The following is a 24,530-nucleotide window of genomic DNA, read 5'->3' as shown; positions in this document are numbered from 1 at the left end:
AAAGTGAAGCCAAAATTACTTCTAGGTTCAAAAGGGGTTTGGGACTTATTGACTTATGGAGACTGCGCAATCCGGAAGTCAGGGACTACACATGCATGTCTAAATCACACCACACATTATCCAGGATTGACTATATTCTTACGTCTCTCTGCCTTACTCCTATTATTCCATCAAGCAGAATACATCCCATCACCATATCAGATCATGGCCCCATCTCACTATTGTTAGATTTCACTCCCTCTGATGGCTTATTCAAAACGTGGAGGTTTCCCTCTTTCCTCTACAACAATGTAGATTTTCGCCAACAATTGCTCTCTTACTGGATAGATTACAACGCAGATAACGCACAGCATCACAACAATCTAGATCTTTTCTGGCACGCCTCGAAAGCTGTGCTGAGGGGAAGAATCACAGCGTATACTTCACACCATAAGAGTCAGGCTAAGAGACTAACTAACCAGATGCTAGGAGACCTCTCAGAAGCATATAATACCTATCTGCGCCACCCTACAAATCAATCTAGACAACATTATTATAAATTAAAACAGGAGAGAGATACTCATATCCAAATAATAGATAACATACACACATTACACCGACAGGGTAGATTCTACAGGTATGGGAATAAAGCTGGTAACATTATGGCAAACATGGTTAAAGTCACTACCCCCAGATCCCACATTCCAGTAATTGCTACTGAAAACGGTCACTGCGCTGACACTTCTACAATTATGAAAGCTTTCGTGTCTTACTACACTAAGCTATATGCCAGGCAGGATATATCAGAGCATGACAAACAATTGTTCTGGAACAGTATAACCATTCCTACTTTGAAACAAGACCAACTATCTACTCTTAATGCCCCTATACAAACCCAAGAAATTGTAAATGCCATAAAAAAACGTCAAGTTAGGCAAAGCGACGGGACCAGATGGTCTCCCCGCAGAGTACTATAAAATCTTATGCACTGAAATAGCGCCTACTCTGGCGAAATTGTTTTCCGAATATTTAGCGGGGAAATCAATACCTGACCCTAGATTTACTGACGCCAATATATGCGTCATTCCTAAATCAGATAGAGATCCTACTCTGCCATCGTCCTATAAGCCGATTTCACTATTAAACAGGGACTACAAGCTGATGACCAAAATCCTGGCAAATCGGCTGGCAGAAACCCTTCCTTCATTAGTTCATCCAGACCAGACAGGGTTTGTTAGACACCGCTCTTCCGTAATTAATTTACGAAAAACACTTGCGGTTATTGCACATTACCACCATGCCCACAACAACCCAACTGATATTCCACTGGTAGATGCCTGTTTGCTTTCTGTCAACGCTGAGAAAGCGTTCGACAGGGTGGAATGGGATCATCTGTACACCTCTCTAACGAGATTCGGTATCACAGGACATTTCTTTGATGTCATACAAAGACTCTATGGCACGCCCTCAGCGTCCCTCATTATTAACGGTGGTCTGTCCCCCTCATTTAGGCTGGAAAGGGGTACAACGCAGGGCTGCCCATTGTCCCCACTTCTATTTGATTTGGCCATAGAGCCACTGGCGTGTTATGTACGTCAACATTGTGCCGGCCTCCAGATTCATGTGCAACGTTTGCATATCTCATTGTTCATGGATGACCTTTTACTATACATTAGTAATCCTGCCCAGAATGATCCTAAACTGCTAGATATAATGACAAAGTTTGGTACCTTTACTGGATACAAAATAAATGAAGACAAATCATAGGTGACCTAGCTTCAAAACCGGGAGGGCGCTACCCTTCATAATACGAATCTTAAAATTACAGAAGGCTCCTTCAAATACTTAGGGATTCACTTACACGTCGACCCCAAGCGTATTTACCACCTCAATATTCCAAAAGTCATACTTAATTCACAGGATCTCATCCGTGGCTGGAGGGGACTCCCCCTTTCCCTTCATGGCAGAATCCACTTATTGAAAATGATAATCTTGCCAAAAATCTTATACCCTTTGCAAATGCTTCCTTTATTGCTTTACAACAAAGATATAAAGGTCATCTCCTTCACCTTTGCCTCATTTGTATGGAATCAAAAGAAACACAGGTTCAACATAACTAAACTTTCTATGCCGTTGGGAGCGGGGGTCTTAAATTCCCAAACATTGAGTGGTATAACTGGGCGACATTAGCCAAATTAGTTCTTGGATGGTTGACTGGATCTGAATATTTTAGCCCCGCTGTGGAATCGGATAGCGCAGCACCGTTGAACTTAGCTTATCTTCCTCACTCTACCCTACTTGCTTTGCCCCACCATATCTCTCAGAATATATTGTTTAGGGACCCGCTGAGGGCTTGGCATAAGCTGTGCCGATTCTGGAATATAGACCATAAAGTGACAAAATACCTACCTATACAAGGAAATCCTAGGTTTATACCTGGATATACCACTCGAGCCTTTCAGAAATGGAGGGCCTCTGGCCTGACCTCTATTGCACATATAATTAATCCTAGTACACTTCAGATTCTCTCCTTCCATACTCAGAGAGATCTATGCTGTCCCCCCTGACACCATGTTTGCATATTTCCAGTGTAGACATTATGTTCGGGCTCTCATTTCAGATAACCAGCTCACTGCCACAAATTCTAGCATAGACAGATTGTTCTGCATTACAAAACAAGGATCACTCTCCATAACTCGTATCTACACTGAAATCACTAACCATATCGAACAATCGGTTTTGCAAACAATACATAACAGATGGCATCTCGATCACCCCACAGGAGATTACAGCTAGCTTTCAGAGGGTTAGAACAGCCACTCTCTCGGCTTACTCAAGAGAGGCACATACTAAATGAATCCATCAAGCATACATTCTCCCTAAACTAAGACTTAGGTGGGTCCCTCAGGCCATAGACAAATGTAATAAATGCTCTTTTCCATCCCCTGACCTCACTCACATGATATGGGATTGTCCCAAATTAAGGAGACTATGGGGCAAAGTTAAATTTTGGCTCCAGAGGGTCCTGCAGGAGGAGGTAGCTCTAACTCCTTTCAATATTATCTTCTTGCATGAGTTGGAGGTTGCATCGCGGCGTCAGAAATTACTATATTCAGTGATTTTACTCACTAGGAGATTGGTCATGCAATACTGGGCGGACATTAAAGCCCCTCCCTTCCCTTCAAAAAACTGATACAGGTGGTACACACCCAGGTTCTCCTGGAGCAGGCGGACGTGCAGGGAGACCTTAACAGGAGAATTAAAGCTTTTGTCCATAAATGGAAGCCATACTTATTGCACATTTCTCCACACGTAAGAAATATAATACTTTACCCCTTCTGCAATTCAATCTTTCTACTGGAAGAGAATTTGTGTGGTAGATGGTGTTCCCCTCCTTCTCCCCCCCCCCCCCCCACTCTGATCATACATAACCTGCACCACACTAGGACACTTCTTCCCTGATAAAAGTGCCAGGGGGTTTGGTCACCCCCCTGGAGTGGAGGGATTAGATTAGAAAAGATTGATTCTCTTATGCCTTGTATTTTATTGTTTTATGGTTTGTGTTATTGGTTTGTATGTTTTACAAAAAAAGAAAAAAGAACCAGATTTACATCCCGACGTGGAGATAAACTGCATGGGAAGGCCTTCTTCTGCCCATTGGGTGGAGGAGTGCCGTGAAAATTTCCTCTCCGTATCATATAAATGTAAAAATTTTATTTTTAAATACTTGTGATTTCCATGTTGTGATGGGTCTGGATCATAAATAAAGTTTAAAAAAAAAAAAAACCTGTTCCACTTTTTTGGATTTATATTATATTATGTTAAAGGCCTTCTCTATGTGTTTTTACCCTTTAATTTTTTAAAGGACTTTTACCAGCAGACATCTGAGGACTATATATCCTTTCATAAGTGCTTTTTCACATTTTGTTTAATTAATTGATATTGTGTTTTTGTGATTTATTACACATTGACAATTTTTATTAACTAAATTTTAATATATACCTTTGCATTTACTTGCATATGTTGTGATATGAGTCTGGCACATAATGCAGGGAAGCATCTGTAAATTACAGATTCAGAGAGAACCACATGCAATACCTCCTTAAAGTAAGTTTTTTTTTTCCCCTAACATTCACTGCCTCTCCAATATACAGCAGTCGCCGCCTGGATGAGTGATAACCGGCTCAAACTGAACACAGACAAAACCGAAGTCCTCCTCCTCAGGCCCAATAAATCCGCATGGGACGACTCCTGGTAGCCCACAGCACTCTGTCACCCTCCACCGCCCACGCACAAAATCTAGGCTTCATCCTGGACTCCTCACTCTCCATGGACCGACAAATCAATGCCATCACCTCAACATGCTTCCACATTCTCCACCTGCTATGAAAAATCTTCTAGTGGATCCCTACCGAAACCAAGAAAACAGTCACCCACGCCCTCGTCAGCAGCCGGTTGGACTACGGCAACGCACTCTATGCAGGCTCCACCATCAAACTCCAAAAGAGACTCCAACGTTTCCAGAACGCCTCAGCCAGACTCATCCTCGTCATCCTTCTCCAATCCACATCACCGAACACCTAAGGAACCTTCACTGGCTCCCCATCAACAAGAGAATCACCTTAAAGCTCCTTACCCACGCGTTCAAGGCACTACACAACATAGGACCCAAATACATCAACCATCACGTACATTTCTACACCCCCGCCAGACAACTCTGATTGGCAGACCAAGCACTCGCAGTCATCCCCTGCATCAGCAAATCCACAGCGGGCGGAAGATCCTTCTCTCACATGGCAGCAAAGACATAGAACACCCTCCCGCTGCATCTCAGACAATCCACCTCCCTTACAAAGTTCAGAAAGGACCTCAAAACCTGGCTCTTCGACTAAATGCCCATCCACTCCGCTTTCCCTTAGCGCCTTGAGACCCTCATGGGTGATTAGTTTGCGCTCTATAAGTACCCAATAAAATAGAATAAAGGAGAATAATCACAGTGCTGCAAGATACCACCTGGCTCAAATGCAAAAATACAGTAAAAGTAGAGGGCCAAACACACGTGGCTTTTATAAGCATACAAAAAATAGCCAGTGAGAAAGAAATGAAGAATAAAGCAAGCTTGAGAAAGCTGGAATGAAGACTTAAAAAACATAGAAACTAGAATGGAAGACAAATGCTATAATCTGAAAATATAAAGCACAGTAAAAAAAAACAGAAAGTTGGACAACTGGAAAAATATAGAAAGGCCTGCTGGATAATCCAGCATAGAGAGACACAAAACCCAAAATTTTGGTTACATGATTAAGACATACAAGAGCATACAATTTTAAACAAGTTTCCAATCTACTTAGTTTCATTCTCTTGGTATGCTTTGTTAAAGGAGAAGCATTGCAGAAAGGAAGTGAATATATATCTAAACAGTTCAGCTTTATTTGTGATGGCCTGTTGGAGAACTCTTCTGGTACAATATCTACCCTTACTTGCAAGCTTCATATTGAATTCTGACCAAAATTAATTTTAGCTGGAATGTGAGGTGATGATAACTGGATTTAAAATACTTTTGATTTCAAAATGAGCAATGATAGTTTTGAAGAAAAAAAAAAAAAGTACTTAAGATGGATGGTAAATAAAAAAAATGTATCATCAAAGAAGAAATTCAAATAGATCTAACTAAAACAAAAAACAAACAAACAATAACAAATCCTGTACCTTTATGTGCATTTTTGCCCTTTTTAAAAGGCTTAGTGTGGTGTGCCTGTTGCTGTCTGGCCCAAGAGGAACAAGTTGCTTCAACTGTTCCAAATATAGTCGCAGTTTTGCTCGCCTGAAAAAAAGAAATGATGAAACAAGGATTGTTACTTCATCCTCCTATTAGGTTTCTGTTCTTATGGCAATACATTAGATAGCATTTTTTTAAATTAAAAACACATTACAAACAAATAAGATAGCAAAAGAGAAATTAATGAGAAGTCTGGTAACTCAGAAAATTATTTCATAGCATGCATAGTTTCTTTATCTGGTGAGGTCACATAAATATTAAAAAATCTATAATATATAAATTGGTCCTTCCCTTTTTATGTTATACTTGTGGCTTAAAGGAAGACTATATTTTTGAGAAAGAAATGATCCAGTTGAATTTCAAATAAACATTTGTGTTTTTAATTATTTTATTTTTTTTAAACCCCTTCCCCCAATTCAACGTAGATCTACGTCATGCGGTGCAAGTCCCAGTGTACTGCATAACGTAGCTCTATGTCAATCCTCTTTGCAGCCAAATGACAACCAAGATTTGCTTTTTCTGAGCTACAGACATCTGCCTTTATATGGTAAGGGAGCACTGATTGCCCTACAGTAGGGATAATTGGCTTTGAAGGGAGAGGGAGGGAAAGGTCCCTATGCTACTGGGGGAAAAAATCAGTTTAAAGGGGGAGGTGGGACCCTACAAAACAGAAAAAGTGATTGCTTAGAGGGGATGTACTTACTGTATTTGCTTGGAGTTAGTGAGCATGATACCTCGTGTGAGATTTATATTTTTGAGTAACTGAACAGGACTTTTTTTTTTTTCTCGGCAGGCACCTAAATATCAGACACATGCACCCTGAAGGACTTTCCTACCAAATATATAAAAGTGGAAAAGATTAGAGAAAATATGTAAATATAACCATGTAGCTTGCCTTACAAATTTGTTCAAAATAAGGCTCATTCTTGAAAACTCAAGAAAAAAAACAGATGTAGTAAAATGATACCGCAAAACAAACGGCTATAGCCTTCTGACACTTAAACAAAGGACAAACCAAATACAGAATTGCCTAAAAACCTATGAAATTTGTAAGTAGAATTCTAATGCTCTTATAACATCCAAAATAAGTAAGAAACTCTGAACTGAATTATTTGAAATAGGATAAGGAAAAAAAATCATAAACAGAGAAAAGTAAACAAATCACAAACTCGTCTGGCAGAAGATGTTGCTAAAAGCAACAAAATAAATAAAGTCAGAAACTAGATATATCCTGACCAAGCTTGAACAAAGCCTTGATAGCAATTTTCTTGTAGTATGAAACTAAAACGGCTAAAATATAACTCTAATGTGCAAGCAGATAAGCCGTTATCTGAACCTTCTTTCAAAAGAGAATTTTCTATAAAAAAAAAAAATCCAACTAAAAAACCCTGATTTTCACATAAGGGAAAAAAACAACTTCCCAAATCCTTACTTGTAACAGGCTTTCTGGCCAAAAAAAAAGGAGATCACTACAGCATTAAAGAAAGTGATTTGTTTTTTTTTAAAGTAGGTATTCAATCTCTAAGCCTCCAAAATAAGAGAGTCAAGATCTGAAGATCAAAGAGAAAGACCATGGAGAAAACTTGACATCAGAATCAGATACGCAAGTTAAGTTCTGCAGGGCCTGGCTGGAGCAAAGCAGAATTACTGAAGAACGCTCTATTCAGTCTGAACTATGACTCATGAAATGAAAGTCCTGAGATCTTTTTCTGGAGAACCTATTGATCCACAATTTAGTTGAAAATTACTTAATGGAGAGATCAATCCTGTAAAAAGGATTACCAATTTAGGAAAACGGCTACCCAGTGTTTCTTACTGGGAAGCAAAATACAGAAAATATTTCTGTGTCCAAATAAAAAAAACATTGAGACTTCCTTCATTGCTAAGGAACTACAAGGTCCCCCTTGATGAATAATATAAGATACATCTGTAACATTGAATAAAATGTCAGATAATTTTCTATTTCCAGAAGAGGCCAGCTCTTAAGGGACCTAAAGATTTCAATGAGTTCTAAAATAATAATTGAAAACCTCGCCTCCTGTGCAATCCAAACTCCCTGTGCTCTCCTGGACCCCAGACTGAACACCAATCCAAGAGATTTGTGTATATCGACATTCTCCAAACTGGGCAGACGCCTCCAGAAAAAGAGATTTGTAATCTATCCGCCAGGACAGAGAAAGCCACAGTAAATACGATTCTTTGAGATAGACGAGTAATTTTTACACCATTTTCGAAGCATGCAAAGGTGAAGAGGTCTCAATTGATGCTGCAGTCGTCAGACCTAACCTTTCCATACAATAATCTGCAGATGGTTTGGAAATTGACTATAGTCAATATAGGCTCCCAATTCCCCCTGCATTTGTTTGTTAAATTTGTCTGGTGTCTCATATTGTACTGTCCTTTTACCTTTGTTACCCATGGACAGAGCTGCGGAATCTGTTGGCGCTTTATAAATAAAGAATAATAATAATAATAATAATAATAATAATATAGTCTTGAGCAAGCTGACTATGATCCATGTTGATCCATTAGAGAAAGCTGTATTGTCATTAAAACAAGAATGACTCCTAGAAAAAAAAGACTTTATTAAAATTAATTCCCCATCCACGTCTGCAAAGAAACAACAGTAGACTGCTGTTATGAGATACAGCTGAAGGAAAAAATGGAGCTAGAACCAATTTATTGTCTAGGAATGGAGCCACTGAAATACAGGAGTTTTTATTACAGACAAGAGAGTGAAACTGGAGACTGTCAAGCAATCGGAAGGTAGGCATCCTTCAAATTAAAAATGGACATAAATTGACCCTATTGAATAAGGGGTAAAATAGGTCATATGTTTCTATTTTAAAAATTGCTTAAAAAGACCATCATTCCAGAACAGCCTGAAAGTTCCCTCTTCCTTGGGAACAATGGAAAGGATGGAAAAAACCCTGGCCTTGTTTGAAAACTGGAGCTATTACAGTCATACATTTTAAAATTGAGAACTGACTGAGAGGTCTTTTAGAAGCTGAGACACAAGAAACCTTCTTTGAATAGCCATGATATGAAACCTTTTCTAAAATCCTGAGAGACTGTGTTTAGAACCCAGAGATCCTGGACAGACTCCAACCAGACCTTCTGAGAAAGGCCTAAACTGCCCCCTACCAGAAAAGAATCTGGATTTGGGTCATACCTTTATACTTATTTGGAAGTGGAAGGAGGTTTTTTAGATCGCTTGGCCTTGTTCCAACTGGTATTGAATTTCAAGATAGAGCTGGAAGATTCAGGTCATTGTAAAGAGGAGGAAAGATTTTAGTTTTCTCAACTGACAAAAGGAACAAAAAACATATATGTTCTATTTTTCCTTAGACATGATGTTCTGAGAGAGAAAAGCTCATTTTCCTTCAGTCACAGGAGAACTGATAATGTCAAGATCAGGACCAAATTAATCTGTCCTTGGAAAAGTAGAGATACAAATCAATCACTGCAAACCATCGCCTAGATTTAGAGTTCTGCGTTAGCCGTCAAAACCAGCGTTAAGGGGTCCTAAGGCTGCTTTTTACCGCCCGCTGGTATTTAGAGTCAGTCAGGAAAGGGTCTAACGCTCACTTTCCAGCCGCGACTTTTCCATAACGCAGATCCCCTTACGCCAATTGCGTATCCTATCTTTTCAATGGGATCTTCCTAACGCTGGTATTTAGAGTCTTGGCTGAAGTGAGCGGTAGACCCTCTACCGACAAGACTCCAGCCGCAGAAAAAAGTCAGGAGTTAAGAGCTTTCTGGGCTAACGCTGGTTTATAAAGCTCTTAACTACTGTGCTCTAAAGTACACTAACACCCATAAACTACCTATGTACCTCTAAACCGAGGTCCCCCACATTGCCGCCACTCTAATAAATTTTTTTAACCCCTAATCTGCCAACCGGACACCGCCGCCACCTACATTATCCCTATGAACCCCTAATCTGCTGCCCCTAACATCGCCGACACCTACATAATATTTATTAACCCCTAATCTCCCCCCCCCAACGTCGCCGCTACCTTATCTACACTTATTAACCCCTAATCTGGACCTCGTCGCTACTATAATAAATGTATTAACCCCTAAACCGCCTCACTCCCGCCTCGCAAACCTATAATAAATAGTATTAACCCCTAATCTGCCCTCCCTAACATCTGCGACACCTAACTTCAAGTATTAACCCCTAATCTGCCGACCAGACCTCGCTGATTTCTTTGGGGCATGCCCCGCAAAAAGCCCTTTTAAGGGCTGGTAAGGTAATAGAGCTGTTAACTTTTTATTTTAGAATAGGGTAGGGCATTTTTTTATTTTGGGGGGCTTTGTTATTTTTTTAGGGGGCTTAGAGTAGGTGTAATTAGTTTAAAATTCTTGTAATCTTTTTTTTTGTAATTTAGTGTGTTTTTTTTGTAATTTAGTTTAGTTGATTTAATTGTAGGTAGTTTAGTTAATTAATTTATTGATAGTGTAGTGTTAGGTTTAATTGTAACTTAGGTTAGGATTTATTTTACAGGTAATTTTGTAATTATTTTAAGTAGGTAGCTATTAAATAGTAAATAACTATTTAATAGCTATTGTACCTAGTTAAAATAAATACAAAGTTGCCTGTACAATAAATATAAATCCTAAAATAGCTTCAATGTAATTATTATTTATATTGTAGCTATATTAGGGTTTATTTTACAGGTAAGTATTTAGCTTTAAATAGGATTAATTTTAATAAGAAATAATTTATTTAGTTAGAATAAAATTATATTTAACTTAGGGGGGTGTTAGGGTTAGACTTAGCTTTAGGGGTTAATACATTTATTAGAGTAGCGGGGAGGTCCGGTCGGCAGATTACGGGTTAATAAGTGTAGGTAAGGTAGCGGCGACGTTGGGGCGGCAGATTAGGGGTTAATAAATATAATATAGGGGTCGGCGATGTTGTGGGCAGCAGATTAGGGGTACATAGGTATAATGTAGGTTGCGGCGGTGTCCGGAGCGGCAGATTAGGGGTTAATAATAAAATGCAGGGGTCAGCGATAGCGGGGGCGGCAGATTAGGGGTTAATAAGTGTAAGGTTAGGTGTGTTTAGACTCGGGGTACATGTTAGAGTGTTAGGTGCAGACTTAGAAACGGTTTCCCCATAGGAAACAATGGGGCTGCGTTAGGAGCTGAACGCTGCTTTTTTGCAGGTGTTAGGTTTTTTTTCAGCCCAAACTGCCCCATTGTTTCCTATGGGGGAATCGTGCACAAGCACGTTTTTCCAGCTAGCCGCTACCGTAAGCAACGCTGGTATTGAGAGTTGAAGTGGCGGTAAATATGCCTGTACGCTCCCTTTTTGGAGCCTAACGCAGCCCTTCAGAGAACTCTCAATACCAGCATTATTTAAAAGGTGCGGGGGAAAAAAACATGCGTAGCTAACGCACCCCTTTGGCCGCAAAACTCTAAATCTAGCCGCATGTTTGCTGATTATTATTTAATCTAAAAAGTCCTTCTGGTCAGCACCTTTAAAACATAATTCTTAGCATAAATTTGAATTATGTTAATAAAGGCAACACACGTAAGTGCAATTGACAACAATTCTATTATTTAAGAAAAAAAGGGATGCTAATATAGATAGAGCATGCAATTTTAAGCAACGTTCTAATTTACTTATATAATCAATTTCTTCGTTCTCTTGGTATCTTTATTTGAAAAAGCAGGAATAAAAGTATAGGAGCCAGCCCATTTTTGGTTTAGCACCCTCAGTAGTGCTTGCCGATTGGTGGCTACATTTAGTGCTACTTATGTGCTGAACCAAAAATGGGCTGGCTCCCAAGCTTAAAATCCTGCTTTTTAAATAAAGAGGGGCATCCTCAAGTGTTCCTAACTCTAAAGATGCAGAGGAAACTGAAAAGTAAAAATAGAATGACAGTGGAAAAGTTTCGCATTTTTGGAGGAGGCCTAGCTGCCACAACCTTTAAACAACCTAAAACAGTGGACCTACCCTTAAAAGTTATATGTAAGGTAGTGGGGACAGTTTAAAAATGATCCATGAAATACACAGACATTCAAAGATAAATAGAAGACCACCAAAAAAACTTTACTGTATAAACTGATATAAACAGTAACATAATCACATTGCAATACATATTTATAACAGATTTTAAAGGGACAGTCTAGTCAAAATTAAACTTTCATGATTCATATAGGGCATAAAACTTTCAAATGTACTTTTATCATTAAATTTGCTTTGTTCTCTTGGTATTCTTTGTAAAAAGCTAAACATAGGTAGACTCATATGCTCATTTCTAAGGCCTTTAAGAGTGCCTCTTATCTCAGTGCATTTTGACTGTTTTTCCACAGCTAGACAGCGCTAGTTAATGTGTGCCATATAGATAACAGTGTGCTCACTCCTGAGGAGTTATTGAGTCAGCACTGATTGGCTAAAATACAAAGCTGTCAAAAGAATTTAAATAAGGGGGCAGTCTGCAGAGGCTTAGATACAAGGTAATCACAGAGGTAAAAAGTATATTAATATAACCGTGTTGGTTATGCAAAACTGGGGGATGGGTAATAAAGGTATTAGCTATCTTTTAAACAATACATATTCTGAAGTAGACTGTCTTTTTAAGATTAAAATCCAAGCACACAGGAAAAAGAAAATCCTCTTTGCATTTTGTGATACACATACACAAATACAGAGACATGAGTATAAATAATAATCAGGGTCCTAAGCTGAAGGACTGAGATAGCTAGAAATAAATAAATATATATATATCCCATGTGTATCTGCACTCACAATTCCGCTGGGCCATCAACCAGGGTGCAAAGTCAATATCTTAGTAACAATCTTCTTCAATTAGGGACTGCACTCACTGGATTTGGATAAAGAAATTTAATATTTTATTGTGGTAACGTTACCACAATAAAATATTACATTTCTTTATCCAAATACAGTGAGTGCAGTCCCTGATAGATTTTATTTATATATATATATATATATATATATATATATATATATATATATATATATATATATATATATATATATATATATATATATATATATAAATATATAAAACATAATTTATGCTTACCTGATAAATTCCTTTCTTCTGTAGTGTGATCAGTCCACGGGTCATCATTACTTCTGGGATATTACTCCTCCCCAACAGGAAGTGCAAGAGGATTCACCCAGCAGAGCTGCATATAGCTCCTCCCCTCTACGTCACTCCCAGTCATTCGACCAAGGACCAACGAGAAAGGAAAAGCCAAGGGTGAAGTGGTGACTGGAGTATAAATTAAAAAATATTTACCTGCCTTAAAAACAGGGCGGGCCGTGGACTGATCACACTACAGAAGAAAGGAATTTATCAGGTAAGCATAAATTATGTTTTCTTCTGTTAAGTGTGATCAGTCCACGGGTCATCATTACTTCTGGGATACCAATACCAAAGCAAAAGTACACGGATGACGGGAGGGATAGGCAGGCTCTTTATACAGAAGGAACCACTGCCTGAAGAACCTTTCTCCCAAAAATAGCCTCCGATGAAGCAAAAGTGTCAAATTTGTAAAATTTGGAAAAAGTATGAAGCGAAGACCAAGTTGCAGCCTTGCAAATCTGTTCAACAGAGGCCTCATTCTTGAAGGCCCAAGTGGAAGCCACAGCTCTAGTAGAATGAGCTGTAATTCTTTCAGGAGGCTGCTGTCCAGCAGTCTCATAAGCTAAACGAATTATGCTACGAAGCCAAAAAGAAAGAGAGGTAGCGGAAGCTTTTTGACCTCTCCTCTGCCCAGAGTAAATGACAAACAGAGAAGACGTTTGTCGAAATTCCTTAGTTGCCTGTAAGTAAAATTTTAGAGCACGGACTACATCCAGGTTGTGCAGTAGACGTTCCTTCTTTGAAGAAGGATTTGGGCATAAAGAAGGAACAACAATCTCTTGATTGATATTCCTGTTAGTAACTACCTTAGGTAAGAACCCAGGTTTAGTACGCAGGACTACCTTATCCGAATGAAAAATCAAATAAGGAGAATCACAATGTAAGGCTGATAATTCAGAGACTCTTCGAGCCGAGGAAATAGCCATTAAAAATAGAACTTTCCAAGATAACAACTTTATATCAATGGAATGAAGGGGTTCAAACGGAACGCCCTGTAAAACATTAAGAACAAGGTTTAAACTCCATGGTGGAGCAACAGTTTTAAACACAGGCTTAATTCTGGCCAAAGCCTGACAAAAAGCCTGGACGTCAGGAACTTCTGACAGACGTTTGTGTAACAGAATGGACAGAGCTGAGATCTGTCCCTTTAATGAACTAGCAGATAAACCCTTTTCTAAACCTTCTTGTAGAAAAGACAATATCCTAGGAATCCTAACCTTACTCCAAGAGTAACCTTTGGATTCACACCAATATAGGTATTTACGCCATATCTTATGGTAAATCTTTCTGGTAACAGGTTTCCTAGCCTGTATTAAGGTATCAATAACTGACTCAGAAAATCCACGTCTTGATAAAAACAAGCGTTCAATTTCCAAGCAGTCAGCTTCAGAGAAGTTAGATTTTGATGTTTGAAGGGACCCTGTATCAGAAGGTCCTGTTTCAGAGGTAGAGACCAAGGTGGACAGGATGACATGTCCACCAGGTCTGCATACCAAGTCCTGCGTGGCCACGCAGGTGCTATTAGAATCACTGATGCTCTCTCTTGTTTGATTCTGGCAATCAATCGAGGAAGCAACGGGAAGGGTGGAAACACGTAAGCCATCCTGAAGTCCCAAGGTGCTGTCAGAGCATCTATCAGGACTGCTCCTGGATCCCTGGATCTGGACCCGTAACGAGGAAGCTTGGCGTTCTGTCGAGACGCCATGAGATCTATCTCTGGTTTGCCCCAACGTCGAAGAATTTGGGCAAAGACCTCCGGATGAAGTTCCCACTCCCCCGGATGAAAAGTCTGACGACTTAAGAAATCCGCCTCCCAGTTCTCCACTCCCGGGATGTGGATTGCTGACAGGTGGCAAGAGTGAGACTCTGCCCAGCGAATTATCTTTGATACTTCCATCATAGCTAGGGAGCTTCTTGTCCCTCCCTGATGGTTGATGTAAGCTACAGTCGTGATGTTGTCCGACTGAAACCTGATGAACCCCCGAGTTGTCAACTGGGGCCAAGCCAGGAGGGCATTGAGAACTGCTCTCAATTCCAGAATGTTTATTGGCAGGAGACTCTCCTCCTGACTCCATTGTCCCTGAGCCTTCAGAGAATTCCAGACGGCACCCCAACCTAGAAGGCTGGCGTCTGTTGTTACAATTGTCCAGTCTGGTCTGCTGAATGGCATCCCCCTGGACAGATGTGGCCCATTCCACTGACTTAGCATGCACAGTTGCAGTGGTCTGAGGTGTAAGCGTGCAAAGGGTACTATGTCCATTGCCGCTACCATTAAGCCGATTACCTCCATGCATTGAGCCACTGACGGGTGTTGAATGGAATGAAGGGTGCGGCAAGCACTTTGAAGTCTTGTTAGCCTGTCCTCTGTCAGGTAAATCTTCATTTCTACAGAATCTATAAGAGTCCCCAGGAAGGGAACTCTTGTGAGTGGAACGAGTGAACTTTTCTTTTCGTTCACCTTCCATCCATGTGACCTTAGAAATGCCAGCACTAACTCTGTATGAGACTTGGCAGTTTGAAAGCTTGAAGCTTGTATCAGAATGTCGTCTAGGTATGGAGCTACCGAGATTCCCCGCGGTCTTAGTACCGCCAGAAGAGCACCCAGAACCTTTGTGAAGATTCTTGGAGCTGTAGCCAATCCGAATGGAAGAGCCACAAACTGGTAATGCCTGTCTAGGAAGGCAAACCTTAGGTACCGGTAATGATCTTTGTGAATCGGTATGTGAAGGTAAGCATCTTTTAAATCTACAGTGGTCATGTACTGACCCTCTTGGATCATAGGTAAAATTGTCCGAATAGTCTCCATCTTGAACGATGGAACTCTTAGGAATTTGTTTAGGATCTTTAAGTCCAGGATTGGTCTGAAAGTTCCCTCTTTTTTGGGAACCACAAACAGATTTGAGTAAAACCCCTGTCCCTGTTCCGATCGTGGAACTGGATGGATTACTCCCATTAACAAGAGCTCTTGTACGCAGCGTAGAAACGCCTCTTTCTTTGTCTGGATTGTTGACAATCTTGACAGATGAAATCTCTCTCTTGGAGGAGAGTATTTGAAGTCCAGAAGGTATCCCTGAGATATTATCTCTAGCGCCCAGGGATCCTGAACATCTCTTGCCCAAGCCTGGGTGAAGAGAGAAAGTCTGCCCCCCACTAGATCCGATCCCGGATCGGGGGCCCTCAATTCATGCTGTTTTAGGGGCAGCAGCAGGTTTCCTAGTCTGCTTGCCCTTGTTCCAGGACTGGTTAGGTTTCCAGCCTTGTCTGTAGCGAGCAACAGCTCCTTCCTGTTTTGGTGCAGAGGAAGTTGATGCTGCTCCTGCTTTGAAATTACGAAAGGAACGAAAATTAGACTGTCTAGTCTTGGCTTTGGCTTTGTCCTGAGGCAGGGCATGGCCTTTACCTCCTGTAATGTCAGCGATAATCTCTTTCAACCCGGGCCCGAATAAGGTCTGCCCTTTGAAAGGTATATTAAGCAATTTAGACTTAGAAGTAACATCAGCTGACCAGGATTTTAGCCACAGCGCCCTGCGTGCCTGAATGGCGAATCCTGAATTCTTCGCCGTAAGTTTAGTAAGATGTACTACGGCCTCCGAAATGAATGAATTAGCTAGTTTAAGGACTCTAAGCCTGTCCGTAATGTCGTCCAGAGTAGCTGAACCAATGTTCTCTTCCAGAGACTCAATCCAGAATGCCGCTGCAGCCGTGATCGGCGCAATGCATGCAAGGGGTTGCAATATAAAACCTTGTTGAACAAACATTTTCTTAAGGTAACCCTCTAACTTTTTATCCATTGGATCTGAAAAAGCACAGCTATCCTCCACCGGGATAGTGGTACGCTTAGCTAAGGTAGAAACTGCTCCCTCCACCTTAGGGACCGTTTGCCATAAGTCCCTTGTGGTGGCGTCTATTGGAAACATTTTTCTAAATATCGGAGGGGGTGAGAACGGCACACCGGGTCTATCCCACTCCTTAGTAACAATTTCAGCAAGTCTCTTAGGTATAGGAAAAACCTCAGTACTCGTCGGTACCGCAAAATATTTATCCAACCTACACATTTTCTCTGGTATTGCAACTGTGTTACAATCATTCAGAGCCGCTAACACCTCCCCTAGTAATACACGGAGGTTTTCCAGTTTAAATTTAAAATTTGAAATATCTGAATCCAGTCTGTTTGGATCAGAACCGTCACCCACAGAATGAAGTTCTCCGTCCTCATGTTCTGCCACCTGTGACGCAGTGTCTGACATGGCCCTAATATTATCAGCGCACTCTGTTCTCACCCCAGAGTGATCACGCTTACCTCTTAGTTCTGGTAATTTAGCCAAAACCTCAGTCATAACAGTAGCCATATCCTGTAATGTGATTTGTAATGGCCGCCCAGATGTACTCGGCGCTACAATATCACGCACCTCCCTCTGAGCGGGAGATGTAGGTACTGACACGTGAGGCGAGTTAGTCGGCATAACTCTCCCCTCGTTGTTTGGTGAAATTTGTTCAATTTGTACAGATTGACTTTTATTTAAAGTAGCATCAATACAGTTAGTACATAAATTTCTATTGGGCTCCACTTTGGCATTGCAACAAATGACACAGGTATCATCCTCTGAATCAGACATGTTTAACACACTAGCAAATAAACTTGCAACTTGGAAATACAATTCAATTAGAATAATATTAAAACGTACTGTGCCTTTAAGAAGCACAGAAGATCTATGACAGTTGAAAATTAATAAATTGAAACAGTTATAGCCTCAATCCTTGTAAACAACACAACTTTAGCAAAGGTTTAATCCCATTAGCAAAGATAACAAATTCTGAAAGCAGGAAACAAATTACAGAATAAACGTTTTTTATCTCAGTCAAACTATAATTCTCACAGCTCTGCTGAGAGAAATTACCTCCCTCAAAATAAGTTTTGAAGACCCCTGAGCTCTGTAGAGATGAACCGGATCATGCAGGGAATACAATGAGTTGCTGACTGAAATATTTGATGCTAGTAAAAGCGCCAAAAAACGGCCCCTCCCCCTCACACACAGCAGTGAGGGAGAACAGAAACTGTCAGAAAACAGATTAAGCAACTGCCAAGTGGAAAAATAGTGCCCAAACATTTATTCACACAGTACCTCAGCAAATGAAAACGATTTTACATTCCAGCAAAAACGTTAAACATAATCTCTAGTTATTAAACAGCTTTATGTATTTCTTACAGTGTAATTCTAGTGAAGTACCATTCCCCAGAATACTGAAGTGTAAAGTATACATACATGACATTATATCGGTATGGCAGGATTTTCTCATCAATTCCATTGTCAGAAAATAAAAACTGCTACATACCTCTATGCAGATTCATCTGCCCGCTGTCCCCTGATCTGAAGTTTACCTCACTCCTCAGATGGCCGAGAACAGCAATATGATCTTAACTACTCCGGCTAAAATCATAGCAAAACTCTGGTAGATTCTTCTTCAAACTCTGCCAGAGAGGTAATAACACACTCCGGTGCTATTTTAAAATAACAAACTTTTGATTGAAGATATAAAACTAAGTATAATCACCATAGTCCTCTCACACATCCTATCTAGTCGTTGGGTGCAAGAGAATGACTGGGAGTGACGTAGAGGGGAGGAGCTATATGCAGCTCTGCTGGGTGAATCCTCTTGCACTTCCTGTTGGGGAGGAGTAATATCCCAGAAGTAATGATGACCCGTGGACTGATCACACTTAACAGAAGAAATATAGGTTTATACTTCGACCTCCACTTTTACCTTGCTTAGTATCTCTTAGGTCCAATGACCTTTTTCATTTACCAAACTGTGGATCTATGGGAATAACCAACAAATTGCTGTGACTTTCTTTTGTCTCCTAATTACGAGACTTTGATTTAAGTATTGTTTACAATACTACGGGCTTCCTTAATCCATATATGTCCGCTTCGTCTGTTTTAAGCATACATTGATTTGCTTGCATATAGCTAGAGTCTTTTTTCCCTATTTAAGCATGGCTATGCTTCATCCCTTGTATTATTAATGTATAAGTTGTGTTATATACTTTACCACATGTCTAGTGGCTGTGCACAGACAACTTAGATCCCTCTTCTCTTTGTTTCAGCGCAGGTGTTGTCCCTATAGCCCCTTTGGGGGTTTTGAGTTCTGGAATGGGTGTAGTTTGTCTGTGCACATTTCCACAACTTATTATATACAGGGTATATACAGAGTATATATGTTTAATTGTACTCTTTTTTTCTTTTCTTTTCACAGCTAGAGCAGCTTCCCCCACCCAGAGATCCTCTATTCACACGTCAGCAATGACTAATCCTGCTTCCTCCAATCACAGCTTTCCCCCCAGGGTAGTCATTGCCTGAGGCCATGCTGTAATTGGATGAAGCAGGATTAGTCATTGCTGACGTGTGAATAAAGGATCTCCGTGTGGGGGAAGCTGCTCTGGCTGTGAAAAGAAAAAAAAGGTAATTTTTTTAACAAAACGGTTGCTTTGTAAACTTTGATGAATGAAAGTGCCCCTGTTTTTAATAGTATTTTTAAAAAACAGGCTTTCATTCAACAAAGTTTACCTTAACTTTAACTTTTAAAAGAGTGCTGAATTCCCAGTCTTTAATAGTGCTATTATTATGTATCACTATTTTTCCCTTTTTTGAATTTGTACATACATATATAGATGCAAAGAAGACATGCACTCCAGATAACAAGTCACAAGTGCCTGGGGTGCAGCAGAAAGGATTTGTAGAAGCAAAGAAAGAGTGCACTCACCAGGACTTTTCAGAAGTTTATTCCAAATATGTGAATGTTTTCTGGGGTGTAGCCCCTTCCTCAGACATATAAAATATATAAATGTGCAAAAAAAAACAGAAACCCTTCAGTTAAACAGGTCAGCCAATCACACGCTCTCCAGGGTAAGGTGCCGCCCACAAAGTGACAACACCCCCCTAGCAACCAGTGAGACTGACCCCAATATAAACAAAGTGCAGTACATATAATATATACAATAGATACAGCAGGATTCAATAATAAACAGATGTATATCAATTTAGATACATGGTTATAAATATATAGAAACATCATATCACAGATGTTATGTTATAGGTATGCACAAGATAAGCAAATAGAAATAGTAACGTACCCCAGTAATATAATTATCTTATAAAGCATATTTGTCACAGTATCTCTGAATCGTCTACTAATCGATGTAATCCAGGCAGTGTTAAAGGCAGTGTTCATATCACCATATGTAATGGGCCAGATATTTGTGGAATTGGGCATGCAAAGCCAATCAAAGTAGCAAAGTATCGCTATATCATGGTCACCTTGTAATGTACATATACCGGGGTGAAGCGCATCATCAGCTAACTCACCATAACAATAGCCCCTCCAAACAAACAACCATGTCATCAATCTGTAAGTTAGATTATGTCAGTCAGACCGGCCATCAACAGTCCGTAAAAGACCGGGAACGAGTATTATAGTTTCAAACAACGCTATCGGATCTGTTGCCATAGCAACATGTAAACATTCAGGGACAGCAGTACGGGGATCGTAGTGTGTTACCCAAGAAAAGAGTTACCAGAGTGTTAAGCACAGCGGCAGGAAATCAAAGTAGTAATAACGTGTACTAGGGTAAACACATATAAAGCAACCTAAGTTAGTAGGTTGGTCTCTCCCAAGAATATTGGGATCAGTCTCACTGGTTGCTAGGGGGGTGTTGTTACTTTGTGGGCGGCACCTTACCCTGGAGAGCATGTGATTGGCTGACCTGTTTAACTTAAGGGTGTCTGGTTTTTTTGCACATTTATATATTTTGTATGTCTGAGGAAGGGGCTATACCCCCGAAAATTTTCACATATTTGGAATAAACGTCTGAAAAGTCCTGGTGAGTGCACTCTTTCTTTGCTTCTATATACATATATATATATATATATATATATATATATATATATATATATATATATATATATATATATATATATATATATATATATATATATATATATATATATATATATATATATATACACACATACACACACACATATACACACACACACACACACATACACTAAATTGTGTGCTGCTGTTCACCTTGGACCTATTTACTTAAGTTCTTTTTTTATCTAAAATGAGTAATACAAGCTTCGACATGAGCTGCTGCAAAGGGTAGATGAGTCATAGCCTGCATACTGCAGGAGGAGCCGAACTTTAAATAGTTCTGGGATAAGGGAATTCCATAGTTGTATTTTACAAAATAATATCCGTTACTTATTCCCCAAAAACTGATTTAAGAATTCTTAAGCCATAAATAAAACACTATATAGAGTGACAACATAAAATGAACTGGACAACTTCAGTGTAAGAGATTTGGAGGATCGCTGTAGCTCAATGTTATGCTCTGGTTAAAGAGTATTACAGAAGCAAGATTTCTCACACTGAGTTTTGCTCAAATATCTATAAATCACATTAAAAAAAAAACAATGAATTTACATAATTAATATTTACAAACTTAGCGGGTATGAACTCACCTGTGTTTTTCTAGCTCATTATGTGAAGACCTAACAGAAAAAAACAAAAAACAATAATTAATATACAACAGAGGACAGTTTGCAATTAACAATAAAAGCAGCATTTAGTAACTAGTTTTCATACCGTATAGTTCTCGCTCCTTATAGCGGGCTACTTTAATCATGTGGAAAGCTCTAGTAAGTTACTAAGGGACATGAAACTAGAAATTATATAGAGCATGCCATTCTGAAAAACGTTCCCATTTACTTCAATGACATTTATTTTATTTTATTTATCTTTTATTATCCTAGGTAAGGTGAAAAACAGGAAGATATTATGCTCCGTATGGATATTCAGAAATCCACTTCATTGTGCTCTCATGGAAATGAGCTAAATTTCAACAAAAGTCAACTTCCGATAACAGAAATTGATTTTTTATTTATATTGCATGTTCTAAATCATGAAAGTTTAACATTTTCTTCCCTTTAAAGGGACATTAAACACTAAATAAATGCTAGATAGAATGATGCATTCAAAGAAAAGATGTCTGAGAATAACATGTAGATGTATTTTTTAAAGTTTCATTACCTGTTTAAATATTGACAAAATAAGTGTAAAGTTTTATTTAACAATGGGAGCTGCCATGTTGTAACTTAGGTTACGTTCTCTGCTGTGGCCAATTAGGGACAGTTATACATAGGTTACTTGAGTGTGCAGCCAATGGCTGTGGGGAATATAACAGAGTTCTGAACTTCCATTCTGAAATTGTGAGCTCTTCAGTTGCTGTTAGAAGTTGAATTACAGTTAAAGGGCCACGAAACTCATCATTTATCTTTTTCTTATTTTTTATGATTTAAATAGAGCATGTGGTTTCACACAACTTTCCAATTGACTTATTTGAAACAATTTTCTTTATTCTCTTGGAATCCTTTTTTGAAGGGGCAGGTATGCACTACTGGGTGTTATCTGAATACATCTGGTGAACCAATGAAAAGAGGAATTTTTGTACAGCCACCAGTCAGCAGCTAGCACCCAGTAATGCATTGATGCCCCCTGAGCCTACCTAGATATGCTTTTCAGCTAAGGACACTAAGAGAATGAAGCAATTTAGATAATATATGCAAAGTTGTTTAAAATCACATTTTCTATCTGAATCATGAAAGAAAAAACAAAATTTATGCTTAACTGATAAATTACTTTCTTTCCGGGCACGGAGAGTCCACAAAGCATTTGAATTACTAGTGGGATATTCACTCCTGGCCAGCAGGAGGAGGCAAAGAGCACCCCAGCAGAGCTGTTAAGTATCACTTCCCTTACCCATAACCCCCAGTCATTCGGCCAAATGGAAACGGAAAAAGAAGATAACACAAGGGTATAGAGGTGCCTGAGGACTAGACAAAAAAAAATGCCATCTTAATTTGAATAAGGGTGGGTCGTGGGCCCGGAAATAAATACATTTTTCAGGTAAGCATAAATTTTGTTTTCTTTCCTATGGCATGGAGAGTTCATGAAACATTTTAATTACTAGTGGAAACCAATACCCAAGCTAGAGGACACAAAATGAATAGGAGGGAGAACAAGGCAGACCTAAACTGAAGGCACCACCGCTTGAAGAACCTTTCTCCCAAAAGAAGCCTCAGCTGAGGCAAAAGTATCAAACGTGTAGAATTTGGAAGAAAGTATGAATAGAGGACCAAGTGGCCGCCTTACAGATTTGCTCCACAGAAACTTCGTTTTTGAAACCCATGAAGATGAAAAAGCTCTAATGGAATGAGCCGTAATTCTCTCAGTAGGCTGCTGTCCAGCTTTCTCAAGCTAAACGAATAACACTTCTCAACCAGAGAAAAAAAAAAGAGTGGTAGAAGTGGCCTTCTGACCCCTATGCTTACCAGAGAAAACAATAAAGAAGGCAGAAGTCTGCCGAAAATCTTTACTTGCTTGAAGGTAAAATTTAAGAGCATACACAACATCAAAGTTATGAAAAAGACGTTCCTTCTGGGAAGAAGGGTTAGGACAAAAAGATGGAAAAACAATTTCCTGATTAATATTGCAATCTGACACTACCTTAGGGAGAAACCTCAACTTAGTACGAAGGACCGTCTTATTAGCATGAAAAATAAGGTAAGAGGAATCACACTGCAGAGCCGAAAGTTCCGAAACTCTGCGAGCAGAAGAAATGGCAAGAAGAAACAAAACCTTCCAAGATAGTAGTTTAATACTAACAGAATGCATCGGCTCAAACAGAGCCTGCTGCAAAACTCTAAGAACAAGGTTAAGACTCTAAGGAGGAGCAACAGATTTAAACACAGGCCTGATTCTGACAAAGGTCTAAACAAAAGACTAAACATCTGGCATAACTGCCAGACATTTGTACAGAAGAATAGACAGAGCAGAAATCTGACCCTTCAAAGTACTGACTGACAAACCCATCTCCAGGCCCTCCTGAAAAAAAGCCAAAATTCGATGAACCCTTAATTTGTTCCAATAAAAACCTTTTGAATCACACCAATGAAGGTACTTACACCATACCCTATTTTAAATTCTGTAAGTAACTGGTTTACGAGCCTGAAGTATAGTATCTATGACTTTCTCAGAGAAGCCGCGTCTAGCCAAACTTAGACGTTCAATCTCCAAGCAGTCAGCTTCAGAGAAACCAGATTTGGATGACGAAGGGGACCCTTAAGTAGAAGATCCTTCCTGAAAGGTAACCTCCATGGCAGAATAGATGACATTGTCACCAGATCCGCCACCATCTTTGCCATCCTCCCATGATCAAGGCAAAGAGAATGACTGGGGGTTATGGGTAATGAAAGCGATACTTAACAGCTCTGCTGGGGTGCTCTTTGCCTCCTCCTGCTGGCCAGGAGTGAATACCCCACTAGTAATTAGAATATTTTGTGGACTCTCCATGACATAAGAAATACATTTTGGGTTTCATGTCCCTTTAAAGGAGAAAAAATAAATAGTTAAACTGTATAAAAAAAAACCTCTGCTATATACTTTATCATATTATTTTACTATCTTGAAGTGTTAAATGCCCTTTTAATATAGTAGACACACAAAGCTTTTTTTCCCATAACATTAATATTTAATCTAGACTTGGATCACTGTATTTTGAGGTTTGCTTTGAATAGATGGAG

At 39.5% G+C, this 24,530-nt stretch overlaps 1 protein-coding gene across 4 annotated transcripts in view; it reads right to left on the bottom strand.

The window, feature by feature from the left end:
- The window catches only part of MXD4 (MAX dimerization protein 4), a 105,009-nt gene that overhangs the window by 16,638 nt on the left and 63,841 nt on the right, over positions 1-24,530 (bottom strand). For all 4 annotated transcript variants that reach the window (XM_053704210.1, XM_053704209.1, XM_053704213.1 and 1 more), the window contains 2 exons: positions 21,411-21,440; positions 5,689-5,803 (listed from right to left, as the gene is read on the bottom strand). In XM_053704210.1, coding sequence (XP_053560185.1) covers positions 5,689-5,803; positions 21,411-21,440 — 145 coding nt within the window. The remainder of the gene's footprint in view (positions 1-5,688; positions 5,804-21,410; positions 21,441-24,530) is intronic.

The sequence above is a fragment of the Bombina bombina genome, chromosome 2 (assembly GCF_027579735.1).
Source record: "Bombina bombina isolate aBomBom1 chromosome 2, aBomBom1.pri, whole genome shotgun sequence".
Classification (NCBI taxonomy): Eukaryota; Metazoa; Chordata; class Amphibia; order Anura; family Bombinatoridae; genus Bombina; species Bombina bombina.
The sequence above is the reverse complement of the archived record's forward strand: the minus strand, read 5'-3'. Positions and strand labels throughout refer to the sequence as shown.